Below are 19,242 nucleotides of genomic sequence, written 5' to 3' on the forward strand. Positions count from 1 at the left end.
ATTGCTGAACTATGTAATTATTTAATTTCTATTAAAAAATATTTTACAAGACATTTGGGCTTTCTGTAAACCAGGATATCAACGTTCTGTGGGGGGAAACACCCACCTACACAAAAACACAAGCCAAATACATACAAAAAAACCACTAACTTCTCCCTCATGTTGCACTATTAGGAATTTGGGAATGCAGTACAAACATTATAAAGAAGCACTAGTAGATCACTAGATTACAATTTGTAATGTTATCAAGACATGCAGCAGGATTAGTTAATATTTCTTTTACAAAATAGCATGTACTCATTAAGCAATAAGCACATGCCTGTTTAGAATGTGTTACAAAGACAACTCAAACAGATACGTTTTGAATATCTGGACACTTTGTTAATTATTTCTCCCCTTTAATAATGTTTGCTCTCTACAATGTCCACCCCCATTATACACAATCCAAGTGATTATTGTAACTGAGCAACAATTGTGTGTAAAGCAATCTAACACGGCCTCATAATTTGCTATTCACCTGCTAGCTTGGAACGAACAGCCAAATGGCAAACAGCCCAAGCAACATGTGTGCCACTCACAAATATTATGCCAAGTTCACGTTTGCAGGTGATGTGTGCAAGTGCTACAAATATCTGCTACCATGTCAGGTTGTACATATGTCTCAATCATAATTTCCCCGAAGAACTACTAATTTTTGAAAGCAGAATTAAGTTGGAGCGCACATCAACAGTTTAGTCTGGAAGTAGCCAGTTTGCTTCAATTCACTACAACTCTCAGCTTCTGAACTTGAAAAAATGAAAGAAAGAAGTACAGTGGTGCCTCGCAAGACGAAATTAATTCATTCTGCGAGGTTTTCCGTCTTACGAATTTTTTGTCTTGCGAAGCACTGTTTCCTGGGTATTAACGGTTTTAAGAAAAAGGAAACAAACTTGCAAGACGTTTTCGTCTTGCGAAGCAAGCCCATAGGGAAATTCGTCTTGCAAAGCAACTCAAAATACGAAAAACTCTTTCGTCTTGCAAGTTTTTCATCTTGTGAGGCATTCGTCTTGCGAGGTACCACTGTATGCCAAATTTCAATAGCCAAGATATGGTAATCCAATTTGGCACAATGGCTCCTGAGATTAAGAAGCAGGATTTTATATGCTTGGATACCACAGGACCCAATTTTGAATCAAGATGACGGATCAAATTTTTCAAAACTTTTTCAAATCTACACTGATTCTCAGTGAGAGTTACTGTTGGCTTCTCAGATTCCCAACCCATACCAGGCACCCCCCCCATGCCTTTATTTGAACATTACTAACTTCAGAAGGACGCGGGTGGTGCTGTGGTCTAAACCACTGAGCCTAGGGCTTGCCGATCGGAAGGTCGGGGGTTTGTATCCCCGTGACGGGGTGAGCTCCTGTTGCTTGGTCCTAGCTCCTGCTAACCTAGCAGTTCGAAAGCAAGCCAAAGTGCAAGTAGATAAATAGGTATTGCTCCGACAGGAAGGTAAACGGTGTTTCCGTGCGCTGCTCTGGTTTGGCCAGAAGCGGCTTAGTCATGCTGGCCACATAACCTGGAAAAACTGTCTGCGGACAAACATCAGCTCCCTCGACCAGTAAAGCGAGATGAGAGCTGCAACCCCAGAGTCGTTCGTGACTGGACTTAACTGTCAGGCGTCCTTTACCTTTTAACTTCAGAAAGGCTACATTGGGCACCCTCCAAAAGGCCCCTTCCCCTGGAAATTAGATTAAGGTTCCATTTCAGTTTCTACTGGGGGGAGGGCAGATAGAATCACTAAACATTGTGGCAAAATGAAACTTTGATCCAATCTACTGGCAATTTGATTTAGTTTAACTTTGTAACTCCTGGTAAACATCTACATATTTCCCCACAAGGGACATCTCAGTCATCAGACTTTATGTTGACTAGCCACTGGGCTGAGATCCCTTGTGATTTCACTGCAACTCAGTGGTGGGGAAATTGAATAGTAATTAATGACAGTTCACAGCTCACAACCTTTCTCCTTTGTAATTTAATGCCTCTTCTGTCTAGCCATATTCATAATGAGCAGTGTTTGAAATTAGCCAGCCGCATTTTGCACCTGGCTTTAAACAACTTGTGACCAAGTGATGATGCCTGGGTACCTGGATGGCACCTCACGTCTCCACCATCAGGAGGTGCATGTCTGGAGTCATTGTATCTGGGCTGTTTTCACACATCAATACCCCTTCCTGTAGAATTATATCAGTTATATTTTATATGCACAATCTGAATGAATATTTGGAACCAAAATGCTTTTTCTGTGCAGCCTGAGCAGGAGCAGTCACTATCAAGAAAAAGAGGTAGGAAAAGGCCAAGATATATGTGGATTGTCCCTGGATCAAGTGACTTTTCAAGTTCTCAAAGCTCTTAACCTAGCTCACGGTTGTCATCTGAACTAGCCAGATGCTTAACTGAGAATCAATCACGCTGGTCCATCATTTGAAAAATAATACTGTAGAGCTGTCTTGCCCCAAAATGGCAACTAAACATTCCCTTTTGGTGACTGTAAAGAGCCATTGGGGCTTAGCTTATATATCTGAGTTTCTAACAATGAAAACGAGATCACCCTTTTTCAGGAAGTACCGTATTTTTCGTCCCATAGGACGCTCCGTCCCATAGGACGCACCTACTTTTTTGGGGGGGGGGAATAAAGGGGGGGAAATTCCCTTTATTTCCCCCCCAAACCAGGTCGGGGAACAGTGGAATGGCGGCGCTGCGCCTCCCCGCTGTCCCCCGAGCTTGTGGGGCTGGCCGATGTCTGCCCGGCGCGAGGGGTGCTCTGCTTCAGGGTGCCCCACGTACCGGGCGGCAGGCTGCGGACACCTCCGGAGGGCGCCCCGTGCTCCGTGCTGCAGGCTGCCGCCGCAAGCCTTGCGCTCCCGGGGGGAGTTCCCCCCGGTGCGCAAGGCTTGCCGACACCTGCATGAAGCACGGGGCATCCTCCGGAGGGCGCCCCGTGCTCCGCGCTGCAGGCTGCCACCCGCAAGCCTTGCGCTCCCGGGGGGAGTCCCCCCCCAGCGTGCAAGGCTTGCCGACACCTGCGTGAAGCACAGGGCGTCCTCCGGAGGGCGCCCCGTGCTCCGCGCTGCAGGCTGCCGCCTGCAAGCATTGCGCTCCCGGGGGGAGTTCCCCCCGGTGCGCAAGGCTTGCCGACACCTGCGCGAACCACGGGGCGTCCTCCGAAGGGTGCCCCGTGCTCCGCGCTGCCGCCTGCAAGCCTTGCGCGCCCAGGGGAACTCCCCCCGGGTGCGCAAGGCTTGCGGATAGCTTCCTGGAGCCTGGAGAGCGAGAGGTGTCAGTGCGCACCGATGCCTCTCGCTCTCCAGGCTTCAGCGAAAGCCTGCATTCGCCCCATAGGACGCACACACATTTCCCCTTCATTTTTGGAGGGGAAAAAGTACGTCCTATAGGGCGAAAAATACGGTATATTCCTATACCTGAGTAAAGGTATATATCTGCATTAAATATAGCAAAAGTAGTATTTAAATTATGTTCCATGAGAAGTCTGGTGCTCTGGGAGAAGAAAATACATTGTACATCAACTATTTAGGGAGAACAACCTATTTCAAGCAACATTGCCTTCTGATATTATTTTGAAATAGGACTGCTCTCATTGCTCGGAACAAAACCAAAACAGATATAGTTCTGGGGCATGTGCAAATTTCCAATTCAAAGGAGATTCTTGGTAATGAAACCCGCAAAGTTCCTCAAATTAATTTAAGCCATCAATGAAAAGAAAATCCTATATGTAAATACTGTGTATACATTTTTCACATATTGGAAGTATGTAAGCTAACAATGAATCTAGATGAATGAATCTAATTTAAAAAAAACTAACGGTTGTATCCAATGCTGTGCCAGCATGGTTCCACATGGAACTTTTGTTTCCTCTCCACCCCCCAGGCACCCCCTACATCTTCTCCAGAGGGTCCCCAAACCCTTAGGAACAGACTTTGAGAGCAAGCAAGAGGCTGGGCTGGACAGAAAGTGGAAGCTGTGTTGCACAGAAATATGTTGCATCAGTAGGGCTGCAGTGTTACACATGATCCTAAAGCTTGCATGGATAAAACTTTGTACTGTTTTCCAAAAACAAAAAGCAAAAAACACACCACCCCTGCATACTGGTGTTCAGACAGGTCATGCTCAGGAAAGGAGAACACACTGTCCTATCACATATGGGCAGAAGAGGAGATCCATTAAGAAGACTTTCTATTCTATTTGAAAGTTTAATTGCTGTTGGCACTCATAAATGGCTTGGTAAGACTACTCTTTTTTTTTTTTTTCATAATCAAGGACACAATGATTATGAAATTAATAGAAATAAATTAGCAGTAAGCAGTAATTAAGTAGGTAAAATACTTACTGACTCATTTTTGCATGGGCACGAGACAAGTGATGTGCTAGCATGCACTGTACTTGATCCATTACAGTAAGACTAAATGGGGCACTCTGTAGTGCTAAAAATATCTTCCTCCAAATCCCAAGGGAAACTATAAGACGAAGGATAATAAAAAAGTATTTTGAATACACACTTCACATCCAAAAACTGAGAGAAAAGTGGGTGCCTACCCATTTGCTATCAGGAACTATTCTGCCACTTTATCTTGCTGGGTGGTTAAGCCCAACTCTGAGGAGTTTCACTTCAGAGTGTAGATGTGGCCTCCCTGAATGCTGCATGCCATGCAGAAGGCTAAGCTAGAAATCTTTTCCATTACACAAAGCTCCCTGTACATAGAAGCCTAAATGTGTCCAGAAGCATTCAGTCATGAGAGCACCCACTTGTAGTCTGAAGTGGTACTGGTTTACCACTTTAGTAAGAAGCGGGCCTTAAGTTCAAATAGCTTTTTACTGCAGAGATTTACTACAATAAGCAGCACCTGGGTCCTGTACAGCAAAGATTCCTGGGTAACTGTGAGGCGGGATAGCACCAAAGGTTCTACATATAAAGACACACCAAGGTCTGTAAGTGACACAATTTCAATTTAAGAACTAATTTATCCAAAGCAATTTATAAAGCCACAAACATCGCTAGATGCAGTAAAAAACAATAGCACCCTGAACAATTTGGTATCATCAGCAAATCTGGCTACTTCATTGCTCATGTCTAAATCCAAGCAATTTCTGAACAAATTAAAAAGAAACAGCCCCAATACTGATCCTTGGGGGACTCCACTTTTTACATCCCTTTAATGAAAGAACTATCCATCTATTTCTACTCTCTATGACAGGACCATCCCATAATTCCTTTTAAAAGATTGGGATTAAATTTCCACAGCACTATTTTTCTGGAAAAAGAGTTGCTGGAACTCACCATGAATGCCTTTCTCTTTCTCTTAGAATGGCAATGGCACCCACTGAAGAGGTGCCGGAACTGAGTTCTGGAGAGTTCCCCCTGAAAAAAAGCCCTGCATTTCCAGCCCTCAGGTATGGAAGCTGATATTACAGACAAGTTACATATTTTTGTTAAAAGATCAGCTATTTCACTTTTGAAATCTTTAAGAACTCTCAGATGGCTGTAATCTGGACCCTGTTATTTGTCAGTTTTTATTCTGTCAATAAGGCCTAGGATTTTGTCTCGTCATGACAAATAGCTCCTCAAACTCACTTCCTGTGAAAGGCAAGGGGATCTCGCTGTGAAGACAGATGTAAATAATTCATTCAGTGCAATATTATATTCCACTTTTTTCACACCTTTGGCTCCCTTGTAGATCAAAGGCCAACAAATAAAATTACATGGCATCCAAAATTATTCAGGAAGCATTTCCTAACCTTGTCCTTGCTACTGTCTTTTGTCTTCCAAATGATGTCAACTCAGAACTGCTGTTCCTTTAATTTTAGTAAGTGTACATATGACGACAGCCTTAGAATATTAAGTCAAGCTTAATCGGTGATGAAGAACAAGAATATTGTTAGGCTTCATTAGACTAACATCTCAGTTTAATCCAGGCATAGGCAAACTCGGCCCTCCAGATATTTTTGGGACTACAACTCCCATCATCCCTGATAACTGGTCCTGTTAGGTAGGGATGATGGGAGTTGTAGTTCCAAAATTTCTGGAGGTCTGAGTTTGCCTATGCCTGGTTTAATCCATGCTAATATTTTGCTTAGCTCTTTCCTAACTGCAACACAACATCAATGTAGGAAAATAGATTAGAAGCAGATACAAAACATTAAACTTCATCAATCAATCAATCAATCTGGTATACTACTTTAACTTTTGGTATATGAAGGGGTCCTGTCACATTGTTTAAAAGAAAATACTATTATTTTTTCTATTTTCCCCTGACTCTTCCCAACATAAGAAAACTTCAATAGCTGGAATGAAGACTCCATCACTGCATCAGGAAAATAACATTTTTATTTTTGCTTACTTCATTGTACCAGCTGTTGAAACCAGTAGCTGTATCAACTTGTGCCAAAAACACAACAGATCAAGAATGTGGGTCAGGTTTTGACCTATGGCATGGATGGCTTATTGGCTCAGTGCCAAATTTATCATTAAAGGTCTGGATTTCCTTGAACACTTCTGTAATGAATTTATATTTTGTTAAATATGGTGCATGCTATATTTAATACCCAAGTTAAATATTTCAGCTAGGTAAGAGATCATTTTCCATTTTTGTTAAGTTCTCATGTTTCGGGGGGAAACTCTTTGTACACAAATAAGTGGCACATGTAACTGTTGAAGCTCCTGTTTTGAATTTAGTACATCCCTTTATTGTTGCCCTTACTGTCCATTTCATTGCATTTTTATATGACATGCTATTGTCAGATGACTGTTAAATTAATCAACTGAAGTGATATAGCCTTATGTCATTTGAAGATTTATTTTTAAACTAATCTATTTTCCTTCTTTTTTGGTCTTATTTCTTATAAAGAAAAAAATCTTGCATTTACCAAACTTTTTTGAAGACCAAATGTAAGCAAGTACTTTAAAACAATATCCATATTAAGTATCAATTAATCATTCTTTATTGCGGTCAAAGACCAGACAGCAAAAATAACATATGCAACATGTACTACATCAGCACGAAGGGGCAGACGTGGTAGACAAAATAGAAAATTCCCTATATACTTATTTACATTAAGTATACCATCCTAGATATATCTGTAATTTCATGCTAAAACATAGGTTGTTGTTCACATTGTTACTATCAGAGAGTTACCTCAAAGCTGCCTTAAAAAAAGAGAGATGCAATCAACTAAGTCCTACTCAGAGAAGACCCGTGGGAATTAATGAATCCAAGTTAGCCATGTCCATTAATTTCAATAGATTTACTCTGAGTAGGACTAGCACTTAATAACACTCAGTGTTTTCAGAAAGCAGACTATGATAAAGACAATGACTTAAAAGATCACAGAAGAAGCTGAACAATTTAATGCAGTTTTCACTCCAAATATATGGCTGCTGCATATGTTCAGTCTTTAGGGACCCTGCTTGCTTTTTGCTGCTTTTGCTTATGTTGCCAGGAGACTATAACAGTGATGCTGCTGCACATGCAAGTTTGCCATTATAATTACTGCTGTGCATATGACAGGAATGTTGCTATAGCTGATGAAATACTTTCATTTCCAGTACACCTCAAAGACTCAAATGAATTAGTCTAAAAGCATTTCCTTCAGGACCAATGACATAATGAAGCTCGCAATCAATAATCTATTCAGAAGCACATACGCACAAATATTATCAAGATGTTTTTACTTCCAGACTAGTGTTCTGTCCCAGTGAAAATCAGGCGGCTGACTAATGCAAAATGAACACAACTTCCAAGTAAGAAGACGGTCATCCACACTCTGTTCTACTTGTTTACACTTCACTTCTCCTAACATGAGACTAGCTAGGAGCCTGTTTCATAGCTGACATTGCTCTGCACATCAATCTCCAACACTGGAATATTAAACATTGATATGGTGACTTAATGCATGGTCCACATTTATTCTCCCAAGTCTTGTCTTTAAATTATTACAGACGGGACGGAGGGGAAATAAACCAGAGAGAAGTTACAGATATCTATCTATATTCTTATCAGAGAGCACATGCAAAAAGTTTGTGACTGGAACACTGGTATACCTAGCCCTGATGTTGTACCAAGGCACAGAGTTCCCAGTGAATGAACCAAACCCCTTAAAAATCAAGGAACTTGAAGAGCAAGCTGAGTCCCCTGAATCCAATGCTGAGGATTCTTCTGAGGTGCCCCTCAGGGCTGGTACCTAAAGATGAACCCATGAGACTGGACCTCTGCCTCCTTGTTCTTGATTCTAATCTCCCTGCACTGCAGCCTAGAAGAGCTTCCTGAAATATTGACCTTGGGCTGTTGGACCTAGGCTGACCCTCAGTGCCTGAACCTGGTTTGTTTGGACTTTGCTGCATTTAAAACGCTTGTATATTGGGTGAGTACCTTTGGTGAAAGGCTGAATTCTCCTGTAACTAGGACACTAGCTCCTAAAGAAATCCCCTGCATGACAAACACATTTAGAAGAACTGCAGAAAGAGTTTAGTGAGTTAAGCAGTCTATTAATTGACTGTTTAGTGGTAAATTGTTCAATCATCTACAAAAATACAACATACTCTAATTTCTATAAATCTTATGAAAAAACAACTGTAGTTGCAGTAGAATGCAGTAAGTCCTGAGAATTGAGTGTCCATAAGCAACAAATGTTTACCATTACCACATGGCACTATTGGCATAATAATGAATCACATGACTTTCATTTTTAGGTCTGAGGAATTAAATTAGATAGCCAGCATTAAAACTGAGCCAGGCTCAACAGAAAGTAAATTACCCCCATCAACAGAGACATGAAATTAAGCTCTGAATTCCTTAGAAATATTATCTAAATAGCTGATTATGAACTGCTAATCAATTGCATTTAACATTGCCATTCACAGTTGGAACAAGTGATAGTATTGTTAAGAAGTCTTTCTCAATTAAAGCAATCAGCAACTACTAAAATGCAATGTTTTACAGCCCAGAAACCTCTCAACTAAAATGTGAAAAATGGATTGCTCTTAGTTATGTTTCTTTACCACATACAGACAATGACCATTTTGTACATGTTCAAAGCACACACACATCATCACAAACCCAGAAGTGGCAGGAAAAGGGGGCAGAACAGAATGAACTTATACGCACTCTGCTGTCGCACACGTTGACCCAGAATGCAACCCCCCCACAAATTTGGACTTGCCTGTATATGGTTCCCATGATTATTTTATGTGCGTACACATTTCCTTTGTACCACACTACCATGTCTTACCAATACATTTCTCTGTGACATCCTTTATCAGATATATCTATCCATATAATTTACTTTTTTAACCACCTAACTCAAGCATGCACAATTACCCCTTTCCCACATTTTCTATCTTCTCATCATTTCAGTTAGAATTACCATTTCCTACAGCTGCATGTCTTTGATTAACAAAATACACAAACTTTAATGCTTGTTTCCTGTGCCTTTTAGCCACACATTCCTTGTGCCATGCATCTTACACCCACCCACCCATCCTCTCATATGCCTGCCTTTTCCTTTAATACAATTCTTTCATGTTCATCTTTAACAGACATAATTTAAGCCAGAAAGCCTGGAACATGCAAAGTAACAATATAGGAGAGTGCCTCTGATTATGTGCGGAAGGCATACAGTATTTCTCAACCTTGGGTCCCCAGATGTTGTTGGACTACAACTCCCATCATCCCTGAACCCTGGCCTTGCTAGCTAGGGATGATGGGAGTTGTAGGCCAAAAACATCTGGGGACCCAAGGTTAAGAAAGGCTGCTATAGAGTATACAGAACAGTAATCTAACTCAACGGTGTGACAAAACTCTCTGCTCAGAGTACTATATAGTGCAACAAGGGAAAGTTCCACACATGTAGTAGGCTTGCTACCTTATCCTAAGGAATCAAAAAGAGTTTTAGCACTCACAACTTCCTCAAACCTTCACAAACCTTATCCCCAATGCATTGTATTTATCAAGATCCTGCAAATAGGTAGAGAGTGGCAAAGGAGTGGGGTAGTTGGGGATGGGGAGAGAAACCATAGTCAAGCCAAAACAAAACAAAAGCACCACACGCTGTGCTTCTCCTTCTCCCAAATGCTTCTTGTGAAATTGCTGACCCCAATTTCATCATCTGCACATGGAGTAGCAAGTTGGGGTGTTTGTTTCAAGACTGGTTCTCACCAACAATTTAACTTAGTTGAGAACTTGAATCTTCATGTCACTGGCAATGCTAACGTTATTAACCAGTGTTGCTCAAAAGTATGCTAACATTTTGATGGCTGACTTAAATTATTTTTGCTCAGCTCATGTCCCCAGACGCATCCTTTACCTGAAGCATGAATATGACATCATCATCTGGACCTAAAGGCAGGATGAACTTGAAAAATTCCCTCTGGATTTCAACAGTTTTCAATCATCAACAGCCTGACCCTGGGCCAGTGCCTGCAGAATGCTTACTTCTAGGACGCTACTGTGCAGCTACACTGAGCATGTAAGAACCATCTTATGAAATAAACTCACTGGTGTTTACATGTATCTGCATGTTTCTGACTTCCAACCAGAACATGCCAGTGTCCTTGCTTACAGGACGTCTCCTTTTTAAAACTACTTACCACAGGTAACACAACAGAAATGCAAACACAAGGACCACCAGATGCAAACTCTGTTCTCATTTTCATTTTGGCAACATAATATCCAACAGAACCAGCAAGAACATCAGGAACTCATTCACCCACTCATCTTCTAAACTGCAATGACTGCCTCTTTTTTACGTAAGAAAAACTGGACAGTCACTTACACAGATGAATAAAAGGACAGAAATCTGGTATCAGAACTGTCAACATTCAGAAAGCAGTGGAAGATTGTCTCAATCCCTCAGGCTACTTTGCCACCAACAAGACCATTACCATTCTCCAGTAGCACCTTAGAGACCAACTAAGTTTGTTCTGGGTACGGTATAAGCTTTCGTGTGCATGCACACTTCTTCAGATACCTGAAGAATCTGAAGTATCTGAAGAACTGTGCATGCACACGAAAGCTCATACTCAGAACAAACTTAGTTGGTCTCTAAGGCACTACTGGACAATTTTTTATTTATTTTGACTGCGCCAGACCAACACAGCTACCTACCTGAATCTATTACCATTCTCTTCCAAGAAACTGCAAAGGGAAACTGCCATGTGAAATTACTAAACTGAATCAAAGAATTTTAGAGTTGGAAGTGACAACTTTCTAGAGACATGCAAGCACAGTAATGCTACCTAGGTAAAGTGTCCAACTACAACATTAACAGAAGATATTGATAAACAATAGCTACAATATGAATGTAAGACCAATTGTCATTTTAAGCATCTGTATTTGCTCCAGCTTTGCAGACTATTCTGTTACAAGTTAATTTAATTGTTTAAAAGGCGGTCAGGACAGACCCATGGTTTCTATTTTGAAATATACTTATATGGGATTAATTAAAACCAAACTGAAACATACAAACTACACATTTCACTGTCCATGTAATCTGTAACTAATGACAAGATGGAAGTGACAACTGCAGGAATCTTTTGCCCAACATGGGGATCGAACCCCCGACTCTTATATTAAGTCTCATGCTCTACCAACTGAGCTTTGTTTATTTATTGTTTCATTTAATAAACCAACTTTTCTTCAAGGAGATCAAAGTGTACATGGCTCCTCAACATTTTATCCTCATAAGAACATTCTGAATTAGGTTCGACTGAGTGAGACTGGCTGACCCAAGGTCACTGAGTGGGAATTTGAACCTAGCCCAAATATGACACATTAACCACCACAACATATTGGCTCTCCACCTGCAGCTTCCACTCTCCTCTTATGTGCAAAGGAAGGGCAGAACAGACAGAAAGCAAGTCAGCCAACTCTTGCCATGGCTCATTTCCAGTCTAAATTAAACTTCAGAATTATTGGCTGAACCTGGACATGTAGGGATCAAAATTTCATTGCCCTTGGGAAAGGGAACATAGTAAGTCAGGCCACAGTTATATTAGAACCACAGGCTCAGCAAAAGGAAATTTATTAAAAAAACCCAAACACATCTTAGCAGGTTGCTAAGTAGAGAACTAATAATTTTATCAAGAGTTAAAAATTATGGAAGGAGCCAACACAGCAGACCTTTGCAGGAAAGACATAGAAACACTTTAACTTCACCAGAAAACTCCCTCACTTGTCCAAAATTAGTATGGAAACCAGACAACATGCCAAAGATACTGTAAACTGTTGAAGAGTGGAAGAGGATCAGCATTAGCAACAAGATGATACAAGAGCTAAACTTCAGGGCCACTTTCTAGAGACATGCAAGCACAGTAATGCTACCTAGTTAAAGTGTCCAACTACAACATTAACAGAAGATGTTGATAAACAATAGCTACAATATGAATGTAAGACCAACTGTTATTTTAAGCACCTGTATTTGCTCCAGCTTTGCAGACTATTCTGTTACAAGTTAATTTAATTGTTTAAAAGGCGGTCAGGACAGACCCATGCTTTCTATTTTGAAATATACTTATTTGGGATTAAGTAAAACCAAACTGAAACATACAAACTACACATTTCACTGTCCATGTAATCTGTAACTAATGACAAGATAGTGTTTTCTCTTCCATTTGCCACTAGCACTATTAAACTACCTCATTGGCAGCTCTCTCAAAGCTTTTCAGAATACAGTATGGGCAAAACAGAATGCAGGCAAAACATCAAATGATGGTGCCGGGGTGAAACATATTGGCTTCCTTCTAATACAGTATTAACTATAATATAGTATTAACTATGACAGCACTTGGATATACATGAACTACTACCAAAATCCTGACCAGACAACTGCGCAAAGGGAGACTTTACCATGATGACATAACATACACAGTGTTTGTTTCTTCTGGCTATTGCAGTCTTTCACTGTTGCAATGTAAGAACAGACTCACATTAAAACTACAATAAATAAATAAATCTACTCGCAGTGTGTTAATGAAATTGACATGTTGCCTTCCCAGAACCTTAACGCCTGAAAGTTTCCCAGAGCTTGTAGGTCCAGAGGACTGCAACTCAATTGCCCAAACCACTGTCTCTTTCCCTTCTTAGGGAAGCAGAATGCTTACATGTCCAGTTGCCTTGATAACCAAGCCCATGCATCCCTCTTCATTGGAGCTAAAGGCTACACTGGATTGCATCCTGGTTGACATAAGAACCAAGACCCTGCTACCTTACCAACATTCCTATGGCAGTCCATCAATGATCTTTCCTGTAGCTTTTCAATGAATGATCTCACCCTCACTTCCCACTCTCTTTAGTGAAGTGTGTGACATCCCAACACCACACAGGCTTTTGCAGAAGGAAGGGGGGGGGACTCTACAAAAATAAGCAGGAAGATTCATTGTTCCCCTTCCCAATATTAACTACAACTGATCAGAAACTTTGGAAGGAGTAGCTGTCATTGACAAGACTCTGAAGAGATCTGTGGAGCCCCAATATATGATTGAAGAACATCTACATTCAGCAATTACTTCCTTAGATGTGACAACATATAAAGCATTTCTAAATGTATCCCATCAGCATCTCAAAATATTATAGTGACTTTGTGAAAAAACAGCTATTTTACAATCAGCAGGAACTAGAAATAACTTTATGTAACAGCTTGTCAGCCAAGCAATGCTTGAGCTATGCCACATTTCTGAAAAAATAGAACAAGAGTTCTTAAAAGTTATATAAACAGTCTTCTCTCAACTTTAAACTTTAGAGATTTTCTACTAGCTTTAAGGATCATAAGTGTCCTATCTCAAAAAAATCATACTAGCATCCCACAACACTCTTGAAAATGAAAGTAAAGCTGCAGGTACAAGAGTAAAACAAGAGCACAATCCTTAAGCAACAAAGCAAGATGAATCACTGTGACAATAACATCTGAAACCTTTCGCTTGCTCAAAGCCAATAAGACAATGGGTGGGAGAAAGAGCAATGGGAAGAGCGCAGAAGAAAACATGATGAAGGGCGTATTTTAAAACGAAGAACAACATCTTACCTTCAAACGTTTGACTACTTCATCGTTCGTTATTTTATCTGTGATCTCCTTAACTCCAGGAGGGTAGAAGATGATTTTTCCGTCGGCAGGAGGCTTTGGTTGGGTGGATGGGAAATCCATCCTAGTGCTGCTGGTTATAAAGTTTCCTTCTCCACAGTCCTCTACCGGCCCCTATCGGTCAGAAAACAAAAGTTCAGCGGAATAGAGGCGACTTTCCGAACCTTTTTTCCCCCTTCCCTCCCCCATTTCTAAACCTCGATTCAAAAGAAGGCCCCTGTGTTTCGCAGCGGCGAGGCCCAGGGCTTAAAGTCCGCCTGACCGGGGTCTCCCCGGATCCCCACGCCAGGTCCAGCCCGGCGCTCTGCCTCCCTTCCCCTTTCATTGGGCGGCTGCTCCGAAGCCCAACACGATTACTTTGGTTGCCTCGCGGTTCACAATGAAATGTTAACATTTTTTAAAAAATAAAAATAAAGAAAAGAAGGAAAGATCGCCTCTCCGCGCCCGGGCGAGAAACGGGTCTGCGGAGAGGAGAGAGAAATAGAGCCGATCCCGAGACAGCCACTTCTTCCACCGAAGCCAGGAGGCGAGGCCTAAACTGTTAGGCCTCAAAACTATCAGGAGACGGGGAAGCCGACCGGAGGAGGAGAGGAGGAGGAAAGGGAGTCAGGCGGAGGGGGGACCCCGAAAACAACGCAGCCCCAGCCGGCCACCCCATATCCCCCCGCCCAGCCAAATCTTAAAACTCTTTCCCTCCCTGGCCGGGCCGGGCCTCCCCGCCTCAGGGACGGCGCTGCTTCCCTCAGGGGAGGGCGCAGGCCACTCTCCATCCACTTCTCTCAACTTCCACCTCTGGACCCCCTCCTGCAGCCCCTCGCCTCGTGTGAACGCCCGGCTCCGGCCCAGAGGGTCTTCCCGGCTGGTCGAAACGCGCCACGCCGGCGGGGAGAGCCGGGGAGGAAGGCGATGAGCAAGCGGCGGCAGCGGCAGCAACAAGAGACCCGGACCCCAGGGGGGGCCGCCTCGCTCTCTGGCTCGCCCGCCCGCCTTTTTTTTTTTTTACCTCATGCAGCTCCGGAAGGTGCAGCATCGAGCGGCCTCCGGGGGCGGCTGGAGCCGTGGAGGGAGGCGCGGGAAGGGGCTGCCGCTCTCGCTCCGAAGACGACGACGACGGCCGGCGCCCTGCCTCGGCGACTCGCTCGCCTTCCCTCCCCCCACCGCGGCGGCGGCGGCGGCCTCAGTCCCGGCGGCGGCTGCTCAGGCTCTCAGGGAAGGAGGGCTCGGGCAGAGCGTGCGCCTGGCTCGGCCGCCTCGCCCGCGGGGAAGCAGCGCCGCTCCCTGGCCGGCCTGAGGAAGAGCAGCCCAGGAGGAGGAGGAGGAGGAGAGTCGGCCGCCGCCGCCCCCACTATACCGGCTTCTCCGAAAGCCGCCTCGCGTTTCCGCGGAGCCTGGGGGAGCCCAAAGGTGTGCGGCTCTGCCTGTACCTACCCGCCGAAGTCCCATCCCGACGACCGGTTTGCCCTCACGGTTTGCTGCTCCCGGGTCGTGCGCGCGCGCGCTGGCGCCGAAGGCTGAGGCAACTCGTTTGGCGCCAAAACCAGGCGCTGCCGTGAGGCGGCCCGCAGCCCTGTCGGAATAGCTGGAGGGGCCAAGTGCGCCTCTTTTTTTAGATATATATATATATAAATTTATTTACTTGGTTTTCAGATTAAAGTCTTAAAATCACATAGCCGACATACAAGATTCCAAATAATCTCCTCCTCCCCTTTGTGGGTCCCATTGTTAATCATTTCTCTCACATGATGATCCAAATCTTTGACATCTCCCCTTATGTCCAAAATTCACAAGTGTTCCAGTCCCACTAACGGTTTTACGTGTTTACGATGGTTTTTAAGATAAATTATAAACTTTCCCCATTCCTTATTAAAATTTCGTTTCTTGTAAAAGTTGTTGCTTTTTCAACTCTCTTTTCTTTCTTTTGATATGCATTTTGTTGGATGAAAAAACCCCTCATCACTGCTTTACTTGCATCTCATACCACTTTCAAGTTTGTCTCCTGATTCAAATTAATTTCAAAATAATCTCTTAATTTCCCCCCTTCTTTTTAAAATTTTGGTCTTCCTGATTTTTTATTCTTCAAGTCATTTTTGCCATTTCGTCATCATCCATCAACTTGATCTGCCATTTTACTCTGGTCAGGTCTTTATCTTCTTTCCATCTCTGGGCCAATAACATATGTGGTTGCATACATGAATAGTCTTTTCTGCTTACTTGCGATTTCAGCACCTTGGGTTCCTAAAATAAAGGCTTCAGGTTTTAGAAAAAGTTATTTTCAAGTGTGCCTCCTTTTTACCCCCAAAGTGCACTTTAAACAAGGTTGTGAAAGCATCGCTGACACGCTATGTTTCCGAGTGTCGCTGCTATATATGCTCTCCCTTAGTTGGGGTCAGCTGAGCAGGATCCAGCTGTTTTCTCTCCTGAAAGCGGCTTTCTTATGTTTTGTTTTGTTTTGAAGGCTGCTGCAATATGTTATGTGCAGAGTGTGTGTGTCCCTGTGGAGCTCAGTGGGATTTATTCCAGAGTAAACCGGTGAATCATGTTCAAGATGTAGGGCCATCCAATTGCCTCTGCAAATGCGACATTATTGCTTGTGTCCAATGCTAGGGCTAGTCTAGAATAGACCCGTTGAAATGGAGAGGCATCATGGGCCCATGAGTTTGAATGCAGCTACAGGTATTCTGAGTATAAAGTACTGTAGCTGAATATACCCCTATAGGTGTATGCACTATATACCTCTATATACACCCAGTTGAATACACGGAGGGAGATGGAGGCATAATAAAATGAACTCAGTATTCGGGCAAGAATGTTACTTGCCCCAAAATGAAAAGAAGCAGATGTCCAGCAAAGGAAGTATGGATACAAAAACTTATGGAATATGCAGAAATAGCGAAAATGACTGGAAGAATAAGAAATCAAGATAACTTTTTTATATATAAAAGAATGAAAATGGTTTATTGAATATTTACAGATAAATCGTAAAGAGATAAAAACATTGGCAGGATTATTGTAATAACCTGTGGTTTCATAAGAGTATATATTTAAAGAAGATGAGTAAATGAGCAAATTAAGTTAATTTGGATATGCAGAAGATATTAAAAATAAATTTAAGGAACCGCAGAAAGAGGGGGAAGGAAGTCAAGTTTTGAAATGTCAAAATGATTGTAAAATTAGTGAAATGTAGAAAATTTGTGAAATGTATAAACTTGAAAATTATTTTTTTTTAAAAAAAGACCTGCGGGGGGGGGGATGAACTCAGTATTCAAAGCTTATAGATGTGCATCATTTTGAAACTCACATTATAATTTATGCACACAAAAAGGAGAGGATATAAAGATTTGAAGCACCAAAGATCAAAGCCGAACGCACTAGCAAAATTGAATTCCGAAGGTTAGGATTTCGAATGGTTTCTTGAAGATCCATAAAGCCAATTCCTTCCCGGAGTTTCAATGAGTTTTCTACACGATTGCCTTCACTCTGATCCTTTGAAGGTGAAATTGTGGCACCGCATCTGGGCTGCTCTAAATTGTGATGTTCAATCCGGATACAAACTGAGTGGGGAATTAGGTTGTATGGAACACTTACTAATGGATAGTTTATTTAGGATCTGTATGCAATTTTCCTGTTAGATTTAAGATTGTGACTGATTTGGGGCATATTGGAATCCACAGTGTTTTTATAGGGAGAAGCTGGCTTGTTCAGATGGACGCTGACAATGTAATGATAATGTATATTATGTGAGTGTATTATGTTCGTGTCTCTCTTTTGGTCAGAAATTGTCCATACAGTGGTACCTCAGGTTAAGTACTTAATTCATTCCGGAGGTCCATTCTTAACCTGAAACTGTTCTTAACCTGAAGCACCACTTTAGCTAATGGGGCCTCCTGCTGCCACCGCGCCGCCAGAGCACAATTTCTGTTGTTATCCTGAAGCAAAGTTCTTAACCTGAAGCACTATTTCTGGGTTAGCGGAGTCTGTAACCTGAAGCGTATGTAACCTGAGGCGTATGTAACCTGAAGTACCACTGTACTAACTTAGTTTTGGAAAAATTCTTATTTTGAGATGTTCACGTACTTTTAAATTATATTCCTGTGATGTGGGGTCCAACAGACGGACAGCAAAAGTGGATCCCGTATGTAAGCCCTCATGGTTGCAAATATAAACGTACTTCCAGCTTGGAAGGACAAACACCCACCATTCATTAGTCAGTGGTCTGAAGATTTAACACATCTAAACTACTGATAACAGGTAACATAACAATAATACAAACACAAGGACCATCAGATGCAAACTCTGTTCTCATCTTCATTTTGGCAATATTAAATCTAAAAGAATCACCCAGAACATCAGGAACTCATTTACCCACTCATCTTCCAAACTGTGATGCTGGCAGTTTTGTTTTGTTTTTTACGTAAGGTCAGGTTTGTAAGTGTGCTTAAAAAAAACTACCATCAGGGCTCATATTGGCTTTCATATTAATAACTACCCCTTAAAACATTTCCCCTTCACGCTATCTTATGAAATCTATGGAGATAACCACATTGGGAGGGAGAAATGTAACTTCCTCCATTTGTTTTGCAGCACAATTTTGTGTCATTCCACATGTAACTGACCAGCCTGCAGTTTATCTCTTATTCAGGTTCTGATTTTAAAATATGGTTTTCACACGTGTTGCAGTAAATTCTATTGAACGTTCATAGCACACACACCTTATGGAAAATAAATCCAATCTGCCTATTACTTGTTTTCTGTTTGCCAGGAACAGCTTTGGAAATGACAATCAATTGATAGGAAGAGAAATAGCTGCAACTGCAACTGTGGGATGTGTGTATGTGAAGTTCCTTCTTCATTCTTAAACTGATTAAAAATCTAATTGGCAAGACAAAGAGAAGATTGATTATGTGAATATGTTTGATTAAAAAACTTTTTGGTGTGGATTATTACATTATTTGTCCATGAATGATTTACAAGCTGGCGATGAGGGGAACAAGAATGGATTAATACTGCTGTTGAATTTTTTTTGTATTTAATGAGTGAAAGAGTTTATTAGTTCAACTGAATATTAATTCATTTTATGCATTAAATGATCATAGCCTTTTATAATTAAATTGT

At 41.9% G+C, this 19,242-nt stretch overlaps 1 protein-coding gene across 6 annotated transcripts in view; it reads right to left on the reverse strand.

The window, feature by feature from the left end:
* PDS5A (PDS5 cohesin associated factor A) overlaps positions 1–15,666 on the reverse strand; it is a 58,977-nt gene extending 43,311 nt beyond the window's left edge. For 4 of the 6 annotated variants that reach the window (XM_081208679.1, XM_081208678.1, XM_081208677.1 and 1 more), the window contains exons 1-2: positions 15,134–15,300; positions 14,074–14,244 (exon numbers count right to left, since the gene is read on the reverse strand). In XM_081208679.1, the coding sequence (XP_081064805.1) occupies positions 14,074–14,244; positions 15,134–15,160 (198 nt within the window). In that variant the 5' untranslated portion in view covers positions 15,161–15,300. The other 2 variants (XM_081208675.1, XM_081208676.1) reach the window with 2 other exon arrangements.
* Positions 15,667–19,242: the final 3,576 nt, after the last annotated feature.

The sequence above is a fragment of the Podarcis bocagei genome (genome assembly GCF_964188305.1).
Source record: "Podarcis bocagei genome assembly, chromosome: 9".
Lineage (NCBI taxonomy): Eukaryota > Metazoa > Chordata > Lepidosauria > Squamata > Lacertidae > Podarcis > Podarcis bocagei.